Source organism: Enhydra lutris, unplaced genomic scaffold (genome assembly GCF_002288905.1).
Source record: "Enhydra lutris kenyoni isolate GAN:26980312 unplaced genomic scaffold, ASM228890v2 scaffoldscaffold6, whole genome shotgun sequence".
In the NCBI taxonomy this organism is placed as follows: Eukaryota; Metazoa; Chordata; class Mammalia; order Carnivora; family Mustelidae; genus Enhydra; species Enhydra lutris.
In genome coordinates this window covers 21807767-21826651 of record NW_019154090.1, presented here as the reverse complement: position 1 = coordinate 21826651, position 18885 = coordinate 21807767, and the positions used below count along the sequence as shown (strand labels likewise).

The window sequence follows — 18885 nt, the reverse complement described above, 5'->3', positions numbered from 1 at the left end:
GGGAATACAAGTAAGTTCAGTTACTTTGTTTATTTGTAAATATCTAGTAAAGTTAAAGATACTCAGATATTCTACTTCTGGGTTTGTGCCCTCAAGAAATTCTCACACAGGTACACAAAGAAATACATAAAAGAATGCTCATTGCAGCATTGTGATAATGAAAAATGGGAGACACTCTAAATGTCCAAGAATAGGAGCACTGGCGAAGTGTGAGGATATCCTCAAGATGGGATTCTGCACAGCAGTGAGAATAAATGAACTGGAGCCTACAACGTTGAGCCAAAGGCAGATGCCCAACTGGCTGAGCCACCCAGGTGCCCCTGAAATAGTCCATATTTCTGGTTACAAGACCATAATATTCCTCCCAAGTTAAGGTACCAGGGCCCACCATAATATTAAGTCTTGTTTCTGATCCTGCTTTTATTTCTGTAATGGGGAACATGGGTAGGGGAAAGCTCCAGCATTTTTCCAGAATCCTTGCAGCCTAAACATACTTCTGGACTATTGTATCTGGTGGTCATAGCTAGCAGATTGGAATGAACAGGCTCCTGAGTAATGAGACAGTACCAAAAATGATGACTTCCTACCCACAACTCTATGGCAGAAACTCTTGGAAGATTAAGGAGACATAGAGGCTTCTCTAGATTATCAGAGAAGCTACTATTTCTTTCTTCCTTTTTTTTTTTCCTTTAAGATTTTATTTATTTATGACAGAGAGATCACAAGCAGGCAGAGAGACAGGCGGCGGTGGGGGGGGAAGCAGGCTCCCCACTGAGCAGAGAGCCTGATGTGGGGCTCAATCCCAGGACCCTGAGATCATGACCCGAGCCAAAGGCAGAGGCCCAACCCACTAAGCCACCCAGGCGCCCCAAGAAGCTACTATTTCTGACTGAGCCTCAACACAAGTCTATTTGTCTAAAGGCCAGAAAGCAGTTCTTGAATAAAGGAAAATGATAATGGGATATTGTCACTGTCAACAAAAAGAGTTTGTTGAATCCGGCACTGTATTTAGGCTCTGCGCTAGGCTAAACATTGGGGTGGGGCTACAAAATGGTATAATACATTGTTCTTACCCACAAAGGACCATGATATGCTATACAGAAGTAAGGAGTAAGATTTTTCACACAATTCACTTAGGCAAAATAATTGAAAGGTAGCCTGTGTTATAGGAGATGGTGAATAAAGATGGTACCACAAAGTCCCCGCCCTCAAAGATGGAATGCTTATTTGCAGATTTGGCTCTGGATTGGGAGTTATTCGGGCATGAAAAAAGTTGACAGAGGGATTACCTTTGCTACTGCATCATTTTCATCCTGAGAATACAGAAGTAGTGGAACCAAGCTGTCCAGGACTTGATTCTCTACACCCTTCTTATCTGTGTGTTTCACAGACTTTATGGAGGCTCCAAAGAGGGTCATGGAGAAACGATGAACATCAGGTCTCACCTACAAAGGGAGTATCCAAAGGGAAGCAAGTCACTGAAAGTGTTCACGAATAACTTATAAGGGCTAGGTTGGGTGAAGCCCCAGTCCTAGCATGAGGCTATTTAGCTGTAGGTAGCTGAGGGCAAGAAGTCAAATATATAGAGATAGCAGGACCTGCTGCTTTGTAGAACTGGTTGTTCTCTCATTCTGCAAATGGGAAGCATGGTCAGCACAGCTACATGCTGTTTTGCTGAAATTCAGAATCCAAGCCTTGCCGTACTTGACTCTTCCAAGGAAGAGTTCATTGTGCTCCACAGACTTTTTGTTTAATCTTTGGGATATGGGATGGGGACAAATGTATGGTCCCACCACCTTGACCCAGTCCTGATTGTTCCTTGAAAGACATCTTTTCTTATACAAACTCCTTCCCCAGCCCATGATCAGGGTGGTACCCTGGCAAGTCTCTACATCTCAGTTTTTGTTTTTGTTTTTGAATCTGAAAAACAGTTAACACCAGTCCTACTAACATCACAGGTTACCTGGAAGGGTCTTATTAAGAGAGGAGATTTGAAAGTGCTATGAACATAAAAAGATCTATATAAAATAGAATATATTTATTACTATCCCAATTTCTATTTCCTGTTATGTTGATTACCCTCCCCTAGGAAAGTCTCTCCTCTCTCATTGTCTTACATCACCAAATAGGGAGAACAGAGTCTTCATCATGGCTGTCAGGGTGGTGAAATCCATTGTTCCAACGAGTTGTAGGAGTATCTGGATGGCCAACAAAACAATCTTCTCATCGGTTTCACATAAGAGGTCTAAGATGCACGGCAACAGACTCTTGATGCCTTCCCTCTGTGTGTCCAAAGGGAGTGCACCATCACCCTCCTGAGAGCACTTCATCTGATAGCAAAGTAGGGCTCCCCACGTTTACTCAGTACCTGGTGCTTGTTGAATTGGTAGCACTGGCTAGTTGAGAGCAGAAAAGTAATCAGAGGCCATGACTGCCCTCTCAGTATTGGCAGGGCTGATACATAGAGAAGGGGGCAGAGCTATTATAAGTTGCCTCATTGGTCAGAAGTGGGACCCAGTGGGGATGGCCAGTAACAGATTAAGGATTAATGTAAGAAATTGCTTCCTATGAGAGGAAAGTGGAATGGCTAGATCAGGTCATAGTGAGTTCTCTAATATGGAATATATCCAGAGGCAATAAGATTCCTTGGAGGAATTCCGGCAGAGATGGAGGACCGTTAAGGGTCCTCCCCATCCTGAATTGGGATTCTGTTCTTCTCAAATTCCCAAAAGGAAGCAGTTTCAGAGTTTTACAGTTTAAAACACACATGTAAAAAGTAAATAGAATAAGGCAACAAATATTCATGTATCCAAACAACCAGAATTAACATGCTAGCCTCTGTCATCTTTGTTTCAGATATAGATACATACTTAAATATTTAAAAAAATAGAACTCAAGTGATAAAATTGAAAGCCTAGGGATTGATTTTTCCTTCTGATCCAGGCCTGGTTTCTAGCTAGGTCTGTCGACAATGAGCTCTCTTTCAACATGAATGTCAGCAATCCTTGTTTAGATGATATATATCCTGGGAGCAGATATCACAGTCTGTCCAATGTACTCCTTAGGGGAACACGGTACAAGACATAAAAGGATACCTGTATGTCACCTAGGCTGTGATGACAGTGAGGGTACCACCTTACACAAATTATAGGTTTCAAATATTATGAATATAGATGACTTGGAATTATTTCTTAGGATTTCATGAAATACTTAAGTCAGTACTTACATATTTCCTAGGCATAACATTTAAAAGGTACAAAGGGATGTATTCCCACTTGCTCCTATTCCCAGGCTACCCAATTTCCTTCTCGGCTGTTACCAGTTTCTTGGGTATCTTTCTGGGGTATGTTTGATTTGTGACTTACGAATCAGTGGTCTGGGGGCCCCTCCTACCATCTCCTGGTGTTTGATAAGATAGCGCAGTCCCTTTAGGGCAAGAAATTTGAAGACGCTATTTCCGTGATGTAGCCAGTCTTTCAAGCGGACGACAGAGTATATGCTGGGTAGTCTCCTAGCCACTGGACTCTGGAGAAGCTGGAAAAACCCAGAAATCAGCCAAAGAAGTTACCTTTAAGCCCTTTTTCATGAGGGGAACCACCTTCCCACCAACTCCAAAATGTATTATTTTCCTCTACTATGTGACAGAGTGATGTTTACACTGTAAGTACATAAAGAATGCTGAATAGTGAATATATGGCAAGAAGCATTTCAGTAGGCTTGAATCTGAAACTCTTTCTATCCCACATCTGAAGTGGATCCCAGCCTGCCATGAAGTTGGATAGGGCCCAGGAAGGCAGATACTGTGGCTTTACAGGCTTCCAGAATCCAGTTTCCAACAAATCTTACCTCCACAAAAAATCCTGCAGATGTGAGTTTATGTTTATCATTCCCTCGGTTAAGAAGAGGGACCAACAAGTACATGACTTTATGTGCAAGGAGGTGATTTCTTTCCAGCAATGCACTGCAAAACAGAACACCCAACAGGACACCTCTTAGAAATGCTCCTATCCAGACTGCATTATGCCCGGGACCAGGGGCCCGCTGAAGATTTTGCCCAGCTTTAGGTGCACAGGACAGTATGGCAGTGGCAGGACATCTGAAAAAATCTGCCTGAATTATGGGTATTTTAACCTGTGATGTTATCCAACCTTGGTTGCTATTTTAACTAGAAGGGGGAAAAATATCTAAAGCAATGCTGATTTAGAGCAGGTCTGCACGGCAAGGAAATCTTACTTGGCAAGGAGAGATACTCCCTGAAGATGGCACTCTTTTCCTTCCAGGAGGGTCCATCCTTTATTCTTTTCCATGATGTTGAATTCCTGCCAGCACAATGTTCTAAGGAGGAGAGTCTTTGTAGCTTGTATGGCGAAGCTAAATCAAAACCAAAACAGCAAAGTGAATAGAATAGGTCCCTCCAACTCATCAGCACACAATCACCCTGCTCTACCACGGAGGGGGGGCCATGCATTGATAGCTCTGGATGGTACTTCTCTTCTTTCTAATTTTCCCCTAAGCTCTTAATGCTCTAATAACTTGAAAGGCCTATTCACACAAATTTTTAGTGTAAAGAAATCTAACTAGATTTTGTTTCCCTGGGAGTTTGAAATCTATGATAAAATAGATGATATGGGACGCTAAACCCATACCCACTGCTTTTTAAAAAATGCTTTATTTAGATACAGTATATACCCCTCCCCCCATAAAATATACCCACACTGCTTTTTATGATATTTTATTTATTTATTTTTGAAGTAGGCTCATGCCATCACGAGTTCAATGAGGGGCTTGAACTCATGACCCTGCATCAAGAGTCAGGTGCTTAATTGATTGAGCCATCCAGGTGTCCCCAACACTACCCCTACAACTTTAAACTACCCCTACAACTGGGGCCAGTAGAGCATGTGACTCTTGATCTCTGGTTCATGAGTTTAAGCCCACATTTGGTGGAGAGATTACTTAAAAAAATAAAATTAACTATCTCCATTACTTACCGAACTAGTAAGCTAGCTATAACACCAGAAAATTCTAAAACTAGAGGGTCCTTGGAGAATACCTAGTCTGACCTAATTTACAGATAGGAAAACCAAGGCACAGAACAAAGGAAGATTTGCCCCCGAGTACATAGTTTGTTCAATGAATGAGAACTACAGTTCAGTTCTCCTGACTTTTAGTGAGGTGTTCTTGAATAATCCACATTACAGCACTTCCTCTGAAAGAAAGTCATGTGCCACCATGGCACTAATGAATTTCTACTGAGTTTATCTTGGTGCCAATAAAACAGGCAACGAACCAGTGAAAGCCCAGAATGATTCCTGGGCATTTCATCCTGATGTCCCATGATAGCAGACTGTGAGCTCTCCCTTGGCTGGAACCACACCTTGGCTATCTTTGTATCTACTACAGTGCATAGGGCTTAGAGCTTAGTGTTAGTTAAAGTCAATGAAATCATGACAGGCTGTACCACAAAGGGGTGACCTCTGAAGACATTTCCTGTTCCGAGTACAGGCCACTTGGGATGGCGACATCAGACATGGTGAGACCGATGCTGTGGTGTATCTGGATGAGCAGTGTCATGAGAAGCTGAGGAAAGAGTCGGAATGTAGCTGCTCGGAGCCTGTTCCCCACAAACACCTCATAAAGGGCATCTGTTGCCTGTGGTAGAAAAGGCACACCATAGAGCTGAACTCCTGCTAGCACTGCTCCTTACTTTTGCTTTATTTCTGCTTATGCCTGAGTGCTTAACCAACTGAGCCACCCAGGCACCCCAATGTGATATTTTTAATACATAAACTTTCATATATCAGTAAGAAGAAAATGGAAAGGCTACTCAAAGTGTGGGCCACATACCAGCAGCACTGGTATCATCTGGGAACTGGTTAGAAATGCAAGCCCCACCCCAGATCTGCTGCATCAGAATGTGCATTTCAGTAAGACCCTCAGCTGACTGTGGCTTGTGTGCATATTTAATATGAGGAGCTCTGGTGTACAGAACATGAGCAGATAAGTCACAAAATGTAATGGCTAATTAAAAAACATATACAGGGCGCCTGGGTGGCTCAGTCATTAAGCATCTGCCTTCAGCTCAGGTCATGATCCCAGGGTCCTGGGATCAAGTCCTGCATAGGGCTCCCTGCTTTGCAAGGAGCCTGCTTCTCTCTCTCCCACTCCCCCCGCTTGTGTTCTCTCTTTCGATCTCTGTCAAATAAATAAATAAAATCTTTGAAAAAAAAACCCAAAACATATACAAATGTTTAATCTCACCAATAACAGTAATATAATTAAAATAATAATCTTTTTTCGCCTATCAGCTAGGCAGCAATGAAAAGACTAGGGATGCTCAGTGCGGTAAGGGTGTGGGTAAATGGGCATTCTCATATATGACTGGTAGAAGGCAATGTTTTAGAGGACCATCTGGGAATTCTCAAAAATTTAAGTAAGTCTACCCCTTAAGCTAGAAATTCCCCTACAACGGCCTTAATCCCAAGAAAATAATTAGGGGGTGCCTGGGTGGCTCAGTTGGTTAAGTGTCCAACTCTTCTTTTAAAAAAGATAGATTGATTGACTGATTGTAGAGAGAGAGCATGGCAGGACAAGGAAGAGAGAGTCTTAAAGAGACTCCCATGATGAGTGGGGAACCCAATGTGGGGCTCAATCTTACAACCTGGGCTGAAACCAAGAGTCAGGTGCTTAACTGACTGTACCACACAGGTGCTCCGAGGATCCAACTCCTGATGTCAGATCAGGTCTTTTTTTTTTTTTCAGATCAGTGTTTGATCTCAGGGTCATGAGTTCAAGCCCCACATTAGGCTCCACACTGGGGGTGGAGTCTAATTAAAAAAGTAATAATAATTGGGTATGTATGACAAAATTTTATATGCATGATTAAGTTTACTGTAGCTCTGTTTTAATGGCAAAAGTTTAAAAATTGTCAAAATGTTCATGAAGAGGAAATCTGGAAATCAAATAAATGGTTCTGTACCATGTTACATATTATCTATTTTTAAGAAGTTAATAATAAATGAATTACTATGCAGCCATGAAAAGGATAACAGAGAGTCTCATATTTTGAAATGGAAAGTATTAAATTATTATTTATATATTATTAAATTTAAAAAAGCAGATCATCAAATGATATATGTAATTTGATCCTAATTATATACATACAATTTTATAGGCTAACATGATTAAATATATAACTTTATTTGACACAACTCCTAAAACTAAGATAACATAGGGATTAAAGAAAAAAGTATAAATCCACAAGAATAGAGAGAATAGGGGAGGAGACAATGGCAGATTAGAGATGTCAGAAAAATTCTGGAAGCTAAAGAAAACCTATATAATAACTTAGGCCAGAGAAAGCTGAACTATAAGCTGGTAGGGAAGAAAATAAAATAAAAAGTATATATTGATAGTGGGGAGGCTGTACATGTAGGGGACAGAGAGTAGAAACTCTGTACTTTCTGCTCAATTTTCTTGTAAACCTAAAACTACTCTAAAAATGTCTACTTAAAAGAAAAAAAATGGGGAAAAGGTATACCAAATAAATATATACACAAAAAATTTACATATCTATAAATACTTCTAGAAAGTTCATTTTTAGGGAGAAGATACAGCTAGGCTAAGGATGGTCTTTAGATTTTTGAAAGACTGTTTTTTAAAAAATCATAAGAAGGGGCACCTGGGTGGCTCAGTGAGTTAAGCCTCTGCCTTCGGCTCAGGTCATGATCCCAGGGTCCTGGGATAGAGTCCTGAATCAGGCTCTCTGCTCAGCAGGGAGTCTGTTTCTCCCTCTCTCTCTCTGGCTGCCTCTCTGACTACTTGTAATCTCTCTTTCTGTGTCAAGTAAATAAATAAATAAATGAATTTTTTAAAAAATCAAAAGAATACGTTTTGGAGACTATGTGGGGACTGAAAACCCAAAATATTTTGCTTTTACAGAAAATGTTTGCCAACCTCTGCTCAAGAAGAACCTTTTCTTTCTATGTTATATTCTTCCATATTATTTGACTTTTTTCTTTACGAGTTATGTATTACTCTTTAACTATTATGAATATTTCATTTGATTTTATGTAGGCGCCATGCCCGAGGTAGAGCCCAATGTGGACCTTGAACTCACAGCCCTGAGATGAGACCAGAGCTGAGATCAAGAGCCAGACAACTAACCAACTGAGACACGCAGGTGCCCCAGATAATACATATTTTTTTTTTAAAGATTTTATTTATTTATTTATTTATTTATTTTTAAAAGATTTTATTTATTTATTTGACAGAGAGATCACAAGCAGGCAGAGAGGCAGGCAGAGAGAGAGGAGGAAGCAGGCTCCCTGCTGAGCAGAGAGCCTGATGCGGGGCTCGATCCCAGGACTCTGAGATCATGACCTGAGCCGAAGGCAGCGGCTTAACCCACTGAGCCACCCAGGCGCCCCAAAGATTTTATTTATTTATTTGACAGAGAGAGATCACAAGTAGGCAGAGAGGCAGGCAGAGAGAGAGGAAGGGAAGCAGGCTCCCTGCTGAGCAGCGAGCCTGATGCGGGACTCGATCCCAGGACCCTGGGATCATGACCTGAGCCGAAGGCAGCGGCTCAACCCACTGAGCCACCCAGGCGCCCCGATAATACATATTTTTTAAAGGGAACATTTTAACCACACTGATTAAACCAAACTTCATTAAACCATACTGATTCCTTCATTCTCCCGAGCGTCCTCCATGTCAATCCCTTGGTAGAGACATTATAGATTTATACATGGATGACAGAAGCAAACTTTGAGAGGGATGAAGAAAGACACTCTCCAAATGGAGTGTTGGACCAGTTGTCTCAAGAGAGGGAGCACGTTGTGCTGAAGTAGGGAGGGGTAAAGCTCAATGGCTTACAGCAACAGCCACATAGGCCATCTTCTCTTGGGTGGGCGCATTATGGCATTTCTGTAGCTTCCTCAGAAGTCTCCACAGAATCCAGGTAGTGCTGGGCAGTTCCACCTCCAGAGTTCTCCACACCTCAGCCAGATGCCTAGAAATCCCAAAGAACAGGAGGCTTCAGGCAATAGCTTATCCTAAGCCCACCATGATGACCATAACCTTTCTAGAATCTGGAATCTGATCTAGAAGTGCTTTTCCTCTCTGCTCAGCTCTATGAAAAGTCTTATAATCTGACTTCACTACAGTTACTCTTAGTTGTTTTTTTTTTTTTTTAAGATTTTATTTATTTGTCAGAGAGAGGGGTGGCTCAGTCGGTTAAGCAGATCATGATCCCAGATCAGCTCAGATCATGATCCCAGTGTCCTGGGATCAAGGCCTATTTCTGGCTCCCCACTCAGTGGGGAGTTTGCCTCTCCCTTTTCCCTGGCCATGCTTGTGCTCTCTCTCTCTCTCTCAAATAAATAAATAAAATCTTTAAAAAAGAGAGAGGAAAAGTGAGTGAACAAGCAGGGGGAATGGCAGGCAGAGGGAGAAGCAGGCTCCCTGCTGAGCAAGGAGCCTGATGTGGGACTCGATCCCAGGACCCTGGGATCATGATCTGAGCTGAAGTCAGACGCTTAACTGACTTGAGCCATGCAGGTGCCCCATTCTCAGTGTTTTATAAACTCAAGTTCCTATGCCTCATCATGGACTTCAGGACAAAGTAGTCCTAATTTACCTTTTCAATCTCACCTTTTATTCTGCTAAAAATATGTCACATACATACCTGTGCTCTGGCTATCCCAAACCATTCACCTTTTCCAAACTAACACCGGACTTTGACAGCTCTAGCTCTGCCCATTTCATTTCCTTAAACTGGAAGGTCCCTTCCAAAACTCTCCCTTGCCCATCAAAACCCTTCTAGGTCCTGCTCCAATGTCCTCTCTTCTGTGAAGCTCTTGCTGCTTCTTTACCATGTCTCTTATGAGGGTTCTCATAACACTCAAAAATTTTTTTAAACTTTATTTTTTTAAAAACTTCTCGCGTATAGAGGTTGCCTTAATCTTACGTCTGCTATTTTCGGTTCTCTGTACATGTCTATCTGTTCCCTCTGGAGGCAGGGATGATGCCCAGTTTTTCTTCCATGAATCCCTCAAGGTCTAGCACAATGCCAGGCCCACAGAAGGCATTCAAAGACTTATTTAACCCAGTCTATGGTCCTTAAATTATGGACAAGCGCAAGCACAGAAATAAAGCTTTGATTTTCTTCAGAAAAGATCTCTTCTCCTTCTCTTTCTCTTTTTAAAGACTTTATTTATTTGATGGAGAGAGGGGAGGTGCACACAAACAGGGGGAGCTGCAGAGGGGTTGGGAGAAGCAGGCTCTCTGCTGAGCCCGGAGCCTGATGCGGGGCTCGATCCCAGGACCCTGGGATCATGACCTGAGCTGATGGCAAATGCTTAACCAACTGAACCACCCAGGCACCAGGAAGAGATCTCCTCTTGAAGAAAGACACTGTGTAATAACTTTCTTCTATTGTTGACTCAAAGGTGGGGCATAAGTCATATATATATATAATTGTATATAAACACTGTAAAGGAGCATTATGGGGGGAAGATTGGGAGTTACTCATGGTTTTGATCCATTATCTTATTTTCGGAATCTATCACAAGGTATCTTTGTGTGCTAGATCAAGTGTGGTCTTCCAGTTGTCTATGTATCAGAATCGCTCTAAAAATTGAGAGGCTTAAGGACTATTCCAACATGTCACTCCCTACTCTGATAATACTAATCTGTGAATAAAACAGAGTAAGAAGGTCTTAAAGGACTCCTAAAGGGAAGGCCAGAAAGGCAACATGAAATGCTGAAAAGGCTCATAGCTGGTGAAGTAGACTACAGAAGATGAACATTCATTCTTGGGATGAAATTAAGAAATTCCTATACTTACTTAGCCTTGTTTTTTTTTTTTTTCTCTCTGAATTCCCGAGGCTGTAAATGAAGTAATTTGAAAAGCTATTTATTGTGAAAGAAGTGTTTTAAAAATGCTTTTGGTCTGCTGCACAGTTGTAAGTGTGCTGGGAATGTATCTGAATTAGGAAAACACAATGTTAGCCTATAAGGCATCGGTTTACATATTTTAGTGTGAAAAAAAAATCATCTGGAGAGTTTGCTAAAAATATGGGACAGGTTTTACCTCCAGTGATACTGATCCTGTAGATGTGACATGGTTTTTGTTTGCCCATCAGCCCTTTGGGAATGGGAATTCATCAAGTTGTTTCATCCCTTCCTTGTGTTTTGTTTTGCCTTTCCCTTCTGTCTGGAATGCCTTTTCCACTGCCCTGTCCCACCTTCTAGTTGGCTAACTTACACTAAATACTCAGCTTGGGGCAGCCCTGCTTTTAGCAATCCCTCCCCAGTCTTTCATCTAGTTAAGTCATCTCCTTTGAGCTTCCAAAGAACTGTCTTATTTTGCTTTGGAATCCTGTTAGTCGTCTGTGTCTGCTCCCACACTGTGCACTGCCTGAGGTCAGGGTCCGTGTTCTGCCCCTTATCTCCCCAGCCCAAACAGCACCTTGCACATAGCAGATGCTTTGAACAGACTCCTAAAAACAATCACCCAATATGCATGTAAACCAGCTAAAAGACTTCAGGTAAATGACCAAAAAAATAATAAGAATGAAATTTCCTGACTATGCCATTTTCATTTCTAGCAGATTGCACAATTCTCATATGATCTAAAGCAGTAGGTTCTCAAATTCATCCAAGAGCTAGAACAAATACAAACAATAAAATAATGCTAAAGTTACACTTTAAAATAACTAAGTATATTTAATATTTTGTACTAAGTCATATGTTTCATATAAGGATCTAGTGTAGATAAGATGAAGCAAGTAGTAAAGATTTTGTTTTGTTTTGTTTTTGTTTTAATTTTATTTATTTGACAGAGAGAAAGAGAGAGAACGCCAGCAGGGGGAGCAGCAGGAAGAGGGAGAAGCAGACTCCTTGCAGAGCAGGGAGCCCAATAGAGAACTTGATCCCAGGACCCGGGGATTATGACCTGAGCTGAGGGCAGGCGTTTAACGACTGAGACAACCAGGCATCCCGACAAGTAGTAAAGATAACAATAATGTATTAGAGAAACATATAAAAGAATATTCTATTTTATTTTAGTCAATTAATTTACTTTAAAGATTTTATTTTTAGGTAATCTCTACACCCAATGTGGGGCTTGAATTTACAGCCCTGAAATAGAGTTGCATGCTCTACCAACTGAGTAGAGTTTTTTTTCTTATTAAAGAATAAAATTCTTTATTCTTTAACAAAGAATATTAAAAAATAGATATGTATTAACTCGTTTTTTTTCTTTGGATGGGTAAAAATCTTTTATTTGATTTAGTGGTAGAGTGTCTTATATTCAGCTTAAACCAATCAAATCAGTAAAAAAAAAAAGTCACTAAAAAAAAAAAATCAGGGACGCCTGGGTGGCTCAGTTGGTTAAGCAGCTGCCTTCGGCTCAGGTCATGATCCCAGCGTCCTGGGATCGAGTCCCACGTCGGGCTCCTTGCTCATCAGGGAGCCTGCTTCTCACTCTGCCTCTGCCTGCCATTCTGTCTGCCTGTGCTTGCTCTCTCTCTGACAAATAAATAAATAAAATCTTTAAAAAAAAAAAAAAAAATCAGCACTACACCAAGACACTGTGAGAACCATTCACTGAAAGTGGTTTTTAAACAGTTTAAAGCTAGGAAATCTTTTCTCCAAATATAATAACTACCCAGAATCGTGATACATGAAGCAGACAAGATGAGATGCCACTTTGGGGCATCTGGCTGGCTCAGTTGGTAGAGCATGTAACTCAGTCTTGGGGTCATGAGTTTGAGCCCCAAGTTGGGTGTACAGCTTACATTAAAAAAAAAAAAAAAAGAAAAAAAGAAAAGTAAGAGACAGATGACGCTCTGGTTGAAGGGGGTGGGGGCCTAGAACCTTCTCTTAATGCTTCACTGCCTTCCTCAGAAGGGATCTCTTGGAAATTCCAGGATGTCTCCAACTCTGAAAGCCACAAGTCTAAAAAAAAAAAATCATCTTGTTTGTTCCTCCAAATGATTTATTCTTATTTATGGATTTATTTTTATTTTCTTTTTTGTGTTTATGTTCTGGCTAAATCTCAAGTACATCACAGACATCATGATATTTACCCCTAAATCACTTCAGTATTGATCTCCTAGGAATAAGAACATTTTTCTGTATAACCACATTGCCATTTCATTCCTAAGAAAGTTACACTAATTCAGTAATCAATTACAGAGTCTATATTTAAATTTTCTCAAAATGTTCTTTTCGTAGCTTTCATTTTCATCCAGGATGCAATAAAGTTCACATATTGCATTTGGTTATGTTTCTTTAGTGTCTTTTTATTTAGACTAGTGGCCCCAGCATGTTTTCTTTCATGACATTAATTTTTTTGAAGAGTTCAATCCAGCTGTCTTATAAAATGTTCTCATTCTGGATTTGTTGGATTGTTTCCTTATGTTTATGCATTATATCCTGACATATATTGCAGTATCTTTCTATATCTTATCTCGTCTACAAGAATATCATCAGATTTTTGAGAGCAGCCACATTCAACAATACCAGGGGCTGTGTCAACTACCCCAGTTTAATTCAGAGGCTGTACCAGGTTCTGTTACCTGTCATATGGTACTGGATGACACAGAAGGTGGCTGATCACTGTATCTGTGTACTTGGGCCTGGAGATAAACAAACTCACAGTATTTATGATTTGTCGTCGGACTTTAGGCTGGCTGATTATGGAGAGCCGGGCACAGATCACTCCCATAATTTCTGGCACCTGAAGAAGGAAAACAAATCACTAAGACCTTAATCCTATGGGACAATGACAGTTACTGAGGATACTGTGGCTCTTTCTGAAAGGTCCTGGGGGGGGTGACAAGAATGTTTAATATATTATCAAAACTACTTAAGGGGCACCTGGGGTGGCATAGTCGGTTGAGCTCTTGGTTTCTGCTCTGGTTGTGATCTCATGGGTTGTGAGAATGAGCCCTACGTCAGCCCCAGCTCTCTCTACTCCCCCATAAATAAATCTTTTTTTTTTTTTTTAATTTTTTTTAAATTTTATTTATTTGACAGACAGAGATCATAAGTAGGCAGAGAGAGAGGAAGGGAAGCAGGCTCCCTGCTGAGCAGAGAGCCCGATGTGGGACTCGATCCCAGAACCCTGGGATCATGACCTGAGCTGAAGGCAGCGGCTTAACCCACTGAGCCACCCAGGCGCCCTCCCCCATAAATAAATCTTAAAAAAATATTTTATCTATTTATTTTGAGAGATAGAGAGAGAGAGAGTGAGAGAGCTCACAAGCAAGGGGGAGGGGGCAGAGGGAGAAACCAATTCCCTGCTAAGCAGGGAGCCTGACATAGGCCTCAAACCCTGGACCCTAGGATCACCACCTGAGCCAAAGGCAGACACTTAATGGCCTGAGGCACCCAGGCAGGCTAATAAATAAATCTTAAAAAAAAAACTACTTAAAATAAATCTGCATGTATGTATACATACATAAAACAATTTAGAGGAACTTACAAAGATATTAATAATATGACTTTGAATGATGGGATATTTATTTTTTTGCTTACATATTTTTAAATTTCTCTTTGATGACTATACATTGATTTATAATAAACCAAACTAGTAAAAGTGTTGTAAGGAAGTTGGGATTTTTTTTCCACTCTGACTCTGAGAATGTCAGAGGAGTCCATACTTGCCTTCCACCCAGAGATGACTACCATACTCAGGAGAAGGAAACAGGAGCCATCGAGCTTTGGTCCATTATTTTGCTTGGCCTACTCTGCCCACTCATAGACTCATGGCTTCAAGTCTGTGGCAATGTCAGCCTCTCAGAGAGGCAGTCATCAACACCCTTATAATAAAATGGCCCTCATTACACCCAGTTGCCGGAAGCTGGTTTAAGCTGGCATGCAATGCAATTCTGGTCACTGAAACATGGGGGGAAAAAAACCTTTTGGGAAACACATTTCTCCCTGATTAAAGGGACAAAAGGAGGACAATATCTCTCTTCTTTGCTGGATATAGCCTTATTTTCTCATAAAGTCTAAAATTGCTGTGACCACCTTATGACTACATGAACGGGAAGCGTTCATGTAGTAATAAGGAAAAGCCCCTGGCTCTCTGATGACACTGCTGAGTTGCTGAGCCAGGTTCTAGAAAATGCTTCCAGCCTTCTTCTTATACAAGAAGATAAACCCTTTATTTTTTTTTTTAAGTTTTATTTATTTATTTATTTGACAGACAGAGATCACAAGTAGGCTGAGAGGCAGGTAGAGAGAGAGAGGCAGAAGCAGGCTCCCCGCTGAACAGAGCCCGATACGGGGCTCGATCCCAGGACCCTGAGACCATGACCTGAGCCAAAGGCGGAGGCTTAACCCACTGAGCCACCCAGGCGCCCCTCTCTCATACTTCTTTTTTCTTTTTAAGATTTTATTTATTTGACTCAGAGAGAGAGTGTGTGAATGCATTAGCAGAGGGAGAGGGAGTCCAACGCTGTGTTTGATCCAAGGACTCTGGGATCTTGAACTCAGCCAAAGGCAGACATTTAACTGACTGAGCCATCCAGGTGCCCCTCCTCTCATATTTCTAAATGATATCATTATATTGTTATTTCTATATCTGTTGATTTTAAGCTTACTAAGTTGGCCTCCTTCGAGGATTGATGATGGCTTGATTTTTAGAAGTCTGACACCTTTATTAACCTGGATGAGGAAATAAATTGAAGTTACCATTCTCGTGCTAATTAAATCTTCCCCCAAAAATACACTGTTCTGGAAAATATGGAGCACACCTTGGATTTTTAAAACTATCCATCCCTAGTTGCACATACATTGGCTGTTTTTTACATGCTTGTCGAATGGAAGTCCACTGACCCATGGAGCCTGGGCCTGTTCAGTTGTTACTCTCTGCGGAACAGGAGCAGCAGGAGAGCCCTCAGCAGCTGCAGGAGGGGAGATGTCTTGCCAATATTTCAAACCTAGGAAATGGCTACTGAGCTTTTTACCTTCTCAAATCGGGATTCCGCATTTTTTACCAACGTTATCAGCAATTCTCCTGCTGATTGCTGGGTGCAGGGATGTTTCAGATTTTCGAGGCTATCCAACGTAGTCATTACAAACTGGCAGAGCTCACTGGAATTGAGAAAAACTTCGAAGACCTGAAATGATGCAGGGAAGATGCATTTTCAAGAGACTTAGTATGATAGAATGCTGAATAAGGAATATTACCTTAATTTTGTTATGCTAGTCAGAGAGGCATACAAATATGTACAAAGCTGTTTATTTCAGTCTTGTCTGCAGAAGTAAAAAACTAGAAGCAAAATGCCCACTAGGGTCTATGTGTGGCTTTTCTATAGTTCTGAGTTTTAGAAAGAGGTTTTATCACTGAGATCCTCAGAAAGAGTCACACTTTTATAGGAACAGAACTCAAGGAGCTATATAGCTCAAAGTGTCCAGCCACAGCTAAAATGCCTTGGCTGGAGACAATCTATTAAAAGAATGTTTCATTCTGCTTCTCATTGTCCTTGGCAGTGTATAAGGTCCTTCACATGATGGTAACAGGTATAATCTACTGGGCACTTACTATATGACAGGCACTAAGCAAAGCATTTTCTGTACAATATCTCATCTAACCTTTACAACCCAATTTTTATAGATCCTCTGTACAGATGAGGAAACAGATGCACAGAGAATTTAAACTGCCTGACACCTCAGACCCTACCTGAGTAAAATCTGTAGGTTTTCTTTTTTCCCCTATCTCCAAGAGAATGCTGGGTACCTAGTGCTTAAATGTTTGTTGAATAATGAATATATATATTAATTAAAAAGTGTATGGCTTGTCGGGTCAACTACAGCCTCTAACAGCTCCTTTGTTTTTGTTTTTAACAGTTCCTTGTTGGACAAGAGTTTACACTAGTACGAGGCTAGCTAAGATTAAGAGAGTGATCAATGAAGCAGAGCTTTTCTGAAGAGACATCCAGAGCTACCGGGCCCACTGACAGGTTGATCTAAACCATTAAACTAATAGAACAAGGTGTGTAAGAGTCACAACCATGGTGACTGGTCTCCAAACAATGGAATGTTTAGAGAGCAAATTCTCTGGGCAATCTTCTACATTTGGTTTTATATGAAATTACAAGAACTTTTCCCAAAGTGGTTTTACCAATTTACATTCTCATGACAAAATGTATGAGACTTCTGGTGATTTCCCAACCTCTCCAACATTTCAAGTTGTCTTTATAATTTTAGTCATTCTGATTACCTGGGCAATTTTGAAGGGACAACTGTAGAACCGTTTAATACTGTAGAGTTCGAGGAGTTCTCGACATTTTTTCATTGCTCTTCTCAAGCTTGGGTGATTTTTCTTCTCATGACTGACATCTGAGAAGAAAACGTGAAATATTAATACTTTCTGGTTTCTTTCTTTCTTTCTTTCTTTTTTTTTTTTTTTTGATTTTGCAAGTTTGGTCAATCCCCAGGTTGAAGTGAATCCTAAGATCTCATTCCTCTTATCTTTCCCAGGTGAATAAAAATCCCTGGGGGACGGAGTGTGTGTTAGTCTAAAGGCTGATTTCCCCCACTTTGTTGTCAGACAATATATAAAAAAGGCTGAAAGAAAAAGAGAAGTGTTTTTTTAAGAACAGAACTTTTTGAGTGATTTGGAAGTACAACCATGCCAAACCATTCCGCCAATGGTGAGGACTTTTGAGGAGTTTCCTTTGAAGCTCACGTCCCCATAAAAAATCGTAGTTTTGCAGGGTCTGATAATTCCAATACTAGAACTCTTTCTGTGTCCAGTTTTGCTGATTAATGAGTCTGCCAATACTCCGTCACGGTGCTCTGTTTTCATGTTGCGTCGTGACTCATGTTTGTTGGAAATTTATTTATGGGAAGTCTTTGAATGCTTGGTTGGGGATACTGTCTCTCCAACTGGAAAATATACTCTTTGGGGAAAGGGACTTCATCTGTCTTGTTCACCAAGGTGCCCCTAAGACAGCAAGTGTTTCATAAATATTTGTTGAATGAATAATCAGTTGTATTTCCTTGGCTATATGTCTACGTACTCAGAGCTGCCCAGAGATGCAATGGCTATTTTGGGAAGCATAGAGCTTCATTATCCTTGGGATGAGGAAGCCCAGGCAGGGCAACTTCTTGGTGGGGGTAGATTAGACTGAGACTCAAATAGTGGCAGGACATTGGGCTAGATACCTTCTAAAGTCTGTCTTAGGTGGCGGTGGGGGGCAATGATTCATTCCTTGACCACAGTGGCCCTCTTTCTATTTTTCAAACTCCTCAAATTCATACCTCTTCCTCCCTCTGCTCGATATGCTCTTCTTACATCTTTACCTGGCTGAAGGTATCCTCAGAGAGGCCTTTTCTGAATCCCACAACTAAATGGGATTCTTCCTCATGGCCCCCGCACTTCCCTTTTAGCACTTATCTTTGTTTATGATAACAGACTTATTTGTTGATTCTTTGATGGTTTGATTCCCTCACTAGACTCTGTTTCATGTAAGGATAGGACCACTTGCGTTCTGGTTACTGTCAGATCCTGAGTAAGCACTCAGAAAACATTTGTCTGATAAATAAATAAAAGAAGGCCCAAAGGATGGCAAAAACTTCTACTTCTGACCAAACTAATCACTCCAGTTTGTCCACAGGGCCATATATTTGGCTGCTCCAACTCCACGGCCACGCAGACGGCCGACACTGATGGGTCTGATCTGGTGTTCTGATTCTGATCATTAAGTCCGTGTTCCTTCATCTCTGCCTGTGGACGATGTACCTTTCTCTTTACAAACTACCATAAGAAGTCCTTCTAGAAGGTGGGGAATAAGGGCACAAAGAGGACTGGTGCTTGCACTGTGCTAGAGGGTTGACTCGGGGCCTTGCTGCCTTCAGCAGAGC

The 18885-nt window shown here is 41.1% G+C and overlaps 1 protein-coding gene across 9 annotated transcripts in view; it reads right to left on the bottom strand.

Moving 5' to 3' along the window:
- The window catches only part of LOC111141576 (maestro heat like repeat family member 8), a 56629-nt gene that overhangs the window by 11276 nt on the left and 26468 nt on the right, over positions 1 to 18885 (bottom strand). For 7 of the 9 annotated variants that reach the window (XM_022494229.1, XM_022494228.1, XM_022494231.1 and 4 more), the window contains 10 exons: positions 17240 to 17358; positions 15984 to 16136; positions 13587 to 13747; positions 8878 to 9013; positions 5462 to 5652; positions 4234 to 4371; positions 3847 to 3961; positions 3394 to 3534; positions 2118 to 2282; positions 1290 to 1445 (listed from right to left, as the gene is read on the bottom strand). In XM_022494229.1, coding sequence (XP_022349937.1) covers positions 1290 to 1445; positions 2118 to 2282; positions 3394 to 3534; positions 3847 to 3961; positions 4234 to 4371; positions 5462 to 5652; positions 8878 to 9013; positions 13587 to 13747; positions 15984 to 16136; positions 17240 to 17358 — 1475 coding nt within the window. Of the gene's footprint in view, positions 1 to 1289; positions 1446 to 2117; positions 2283 to 3365; positions 3535 to 3846; positions 3962 to 4233; positions 4372 to 5461; positions 5653 to 8877; positions 9014 to 13586; positions 13748 to 15983; positions 16137 to 17239; positions 17359 to 18885 lie in introns of those variants that run through there. The other 2 variants (XM_022494236.1, XM_022494237.1) reach the window with 2 other exon arrangements.